General features: G+C 42.0%; 1 protein-coding gene across 1 annotated transcript; it reads right to left on the bottom strand.

Annotated features, from left to right (window-relative positions):
- Window positions 1-905: 905 nt before the first annotated feature.
- LOC143882283 (cytochrome P450 71A1-like) lies at window positions 906-3254 on the bottom strand. The gene is made up of 2 exons (XM_077385797.1): window positions 2288-3254; window positions 906-1654 (listed from the first exon to the last, which is right to left on the bottom strand). Exons 1-2 carry the CDS (start codon window positions 3200-3202, stop codon window positions 1046-1048), a joined length of 1524 nt encoding a protein of 507 aa, XP_077241912.1. The 5' UTR covers window positions 3203-3254; the 3' UTR covers window positions 906-1045.
- Window positions 3255-3759: the final 505 nt, after the last annotated feature.

The raw sequence follows: 3759 nt of genomic DNA, 5'->3' as shown, positions 1-3759 counted from the left end.
TCACATACAAATATTATTAAAACTAAAATGCTAATTTAATGAAAACATGACTTAAACTCTATGAATATGCTAACAAATCCTACCTCATTCTGATATCTATATTCCTTCTGAGCTGCCCCAGCAATACATTTGCAGCCCTTTTTGCATTGTGATTTGGATCTGGATCAAATCCTTGGATTTCCACATCAGCGACTGACAGTGAAGAAAATCATATTTCCAAATATGCTATGGAAATAAGTAATTGGAAATCCACAGATCTGGCAATTTCCTTCACTCTCTTTGCTCCTCAACCTCTCCACTCCATTAGGAAGTACCCTATGCCCTCTCTGTCTCCCTCAACATGAGCTGGCAAATCTATTCAATTTGTATTCAAAACTCAATTCCAAATCCAAATACAAATATGAGGTATCCAAGCAGGCCCTAAATGCTAACTTCAGACCTAAGCAACTAATAGGAGTTCATCTAAAGCAACTTAAATAAATACGAAAAACATGGCTAAAAACTCCTAAAAATAGAAATCACGTAATAAACCAGCACCATGTCCGAAGATCAATCATACAAGATTTGATGCCTAAAAAGTAGGCCACAAGTAAGATGACAAAACTAATAGTTGAAGAATGGGGAATTTATTCCACGTCGAACATTCTTCATGGTTTTCCTCCCCATCAAGTTGAGATCAATAGATCTGTCCCACATATTGACTTTCAGGGGAGGTTTAATTTGCAACCCTGCAAAAGTGATTCGTTGAATATTTCATGGAATGTTTATGGGGTTAGTTGTGAGAGAGGGGATGGTGAGGGAAAGACATGAGAGTGTGTGGGGGTCATCAACTCCAATGTCCTCACTAGGGTAAAAAAAAGATTTATTTTTACCTTAAAGCCTATCCAGACTTGGGATAGGGCAGGTTTACTTTTTTTCCATCCAATCTAGGTATTTTTATCAAAGCAAAAATATTTATTCCAAACAAGGTTTTTTTTTAACTGCATATATTTTACAAAAAGAAAGGACAATATCTGCAGTAAATATAGAGATAGGTGTTGCCATCTTAAGGAAAGTGACATATTGGAACAAGATGAAGATCACAATTTCTATGGACTGTAAGCCCAGCAGCTTCAGTCATGTCCAGGCCTTTCTTTTCAGCATCAGGCAACTCCCAATCAAACCAATATAAGAGATTGGCAAGAACAAGTTCGATGGTTGAAATTGCAAATGAAATTCCAGGGCAACCCCTCCGCCCCACCCCAAAAGGTATCAGCTCAAAATCTTTCCCTTTGAAATCGATGGGACTGTTCATAAACCTCTCTGGGCAAAACTCTTCAGCATTATCCCACGAATCAGGGTCCCTTCCAATTGCCCATGCATTGATCATAACCCTTGTTTTTGGAGGGATACGATAACCTTGTAATTCAGTAGCTGAGATTGTCTCTCGTGGAACTAACAATGGAGCAGCAGGATGTAATCTTAGAGTCTCTTTTATTATCGACTTTAAGTAATCCATTCCTCGAATATCTTCCTCTTGCACCATTGATTTTTTGCAATCCACTCTCCGTACCTCTTCTTGTGCTTTCTTCATAACTGTGGGGTCCCTAGCAAGCTCTGTCATTATCCAATCCATGGTTGTTGCGATTGTTTCAGTTCCACCAGCAAGCATATCCTAGGGCAATGAAAAAAAAAAAGCATTAGTGATTTACTTGGCACGTCCCGACCCAATTGTGTGAATATTGTCCGGTTCTGAGACCTCTACCCTCCCCGTTTGGTTTTCCAGTAGTACTAATTAATCGTGCCTGACCCACTCCACTGGGGTCTCCCCTTGGAGATATTGAAAATGCGTCTACATAGGGAGAAGAAAGTTCACATATATAGACTAGGAACTTTCTCTCCCTTCCGATGTGGGATCTTACAATCCACCCCTTAGGGTCCAACGTCCACGCTGGCACACCGTACTGTGGGAGGTGTGGGAGGTATGGCTCTGATTCCATTTTGCCACGCCCCAACCTCACGGTGTAAATATTGTCCTATTCTGGGTATTTCCACCCTTCCTGGTTTTTTTTTCGAGCCGCACTAACCGTGCACGACCAACTCTGTGGGGTCCGCCCCTTAGAGTTGCTGAAAACGCGTCTACACAGGGAGAAGGAGAGTTCACATCTATTGCCCAGGAACTTTCTCTCCCTTTCCGATGTGGGATCCTACATTTCTACATCATTAATTTTAATACCCATGAATAATCGTTTTGTACACATGTGCATGAGAGAGAGAGAGAGAGAGAGAGAGAGAGAGAGAGAGAGACCAAGATAACTGCTTTGAGACTATCTTTGCTGAGGGGGATGTCTTGGAGGTTGGATTCCTTTTGCACATGGAGCATAACATCAACAAAATCCTTATCAATACTCTGCTCATGTCTTTCAGGATTGAGATGCTCCTCGATCACTTGATCAAGTAAAGAATCAAGGCCTCTGAAAGTTTTCTTGGTCCTTGCATCCAATCCAGTGAGGATGTCGATCCATCCAAGAGAAGGGAAATAGTCACCCACGTGAAAAAGTCCCAAGATGACCCCTAATTCCCTTATCAGTCCAGCATATCTATTCTCCCCATGACTTCCACACTTCTTACCAAAAGCAACTCTTGAAATCATGTCGTTTGTGAGAGAGAGGAACAACTCACTTATATTAATGGACGCCCCCCTCGCCGGCGAGCAAGAGTGCGAGATCATCTGGATTATCTTACAGACTTCGTCTTCCCTAACTTGTTGGAATAATTGCACCCTTTTCACACTTAAGAGTTCTACTACACAAATTTTCCTGGCTACCCTCCAATATTCACCGTAAGATGAGAACACCACATCATTGCTGCCATAGAAGAGCTGATTGGCGGCCACGGTGGGGGCCCTCCCTGAGAAAGCAGTATCATGGGTTTTCACAATCTCATGAACAAGTTTGGCCGATGAAACTACTAGAGTAGGAACTTGACCCAAATGTAAGAGCATTAAGGGGCCATGTTTCTTAGATAGACTTCGGAGTGAGCGGTGAGGCAGCGAGCCAAGCTGGTGAAGGTTCCCAATAATAGGAAGCTTGAATGGAGAAGGTGGTAAATTGGGTTTATCAGCCCAAACACTGCTGAACCTTTTGAAAAGAAAGAGGAAACAGAAGGGAAGCAACAAGAGAAAAGAAATTGCCAAGGAGGAGTGGGCAAGTAGTAGAGCCATTTCCTGAACTTTGAGAATGTTTTCTTGCTTGCAATGGATGTTAACAAACCAGAGTCTAGTTGAATTTATAACCATTTAGGGCATCAATCATTTTTCTCTAAATAATGAGTAGCAAGGCCCACCACTCGAATGGGCACAAAACACCTTACGTAGGATCTATATATTTTGTTAAAGGAACGTGATGTAGTCACCCCTTCTTTTTCACTTGGGACAGCCCCTTCTTGTGTATTTACGACTACTCTTTTACACTAGAGCCTAGTTGCACGGATCACCACCATCACTCTATTATTTTCAATGACTTTTCTCCATGGCCCACCACTCGAATGCGCACAAAACACCTCACGCATTCACTGATCATCCTGACAATATGTAAAGGGACGTGATATAGTCACCCCTTGTTTTTAACTGCGAGAGCCCCCACTCTTCTGTATTTAACTATTTATGAGTACTCTTTTAAACTTGAGGGGGCTCTCCCAAGTCCCAAGCATGGTTTAAAATTTCGGTTTCGGTAACCGTTTCGGACCCCACCGAAAACCAAAATTTCGGCAAAATCTGAA

This window comes from Tasmannia lanceolata, unplaced genomic scaffold (genome assembly GCF_043159265.1).
Source record: "Tasmannia lanceolata isolate RefF3 unplaced genomic scaffold, GAP_Taslan_0.1 ptg000007l, whole genome shotgun sequence".
Classification (NCBI taxonomy): Eukaryota; Viridiplantae; Streptophyta; class Magnoliopsida; order Canellales; family Winteraceae; genus Tasmannia; species Tasmannia lanceolata.
This window is presented reverse-complemented; position numbering and strand designations above follow the sequence as displayed.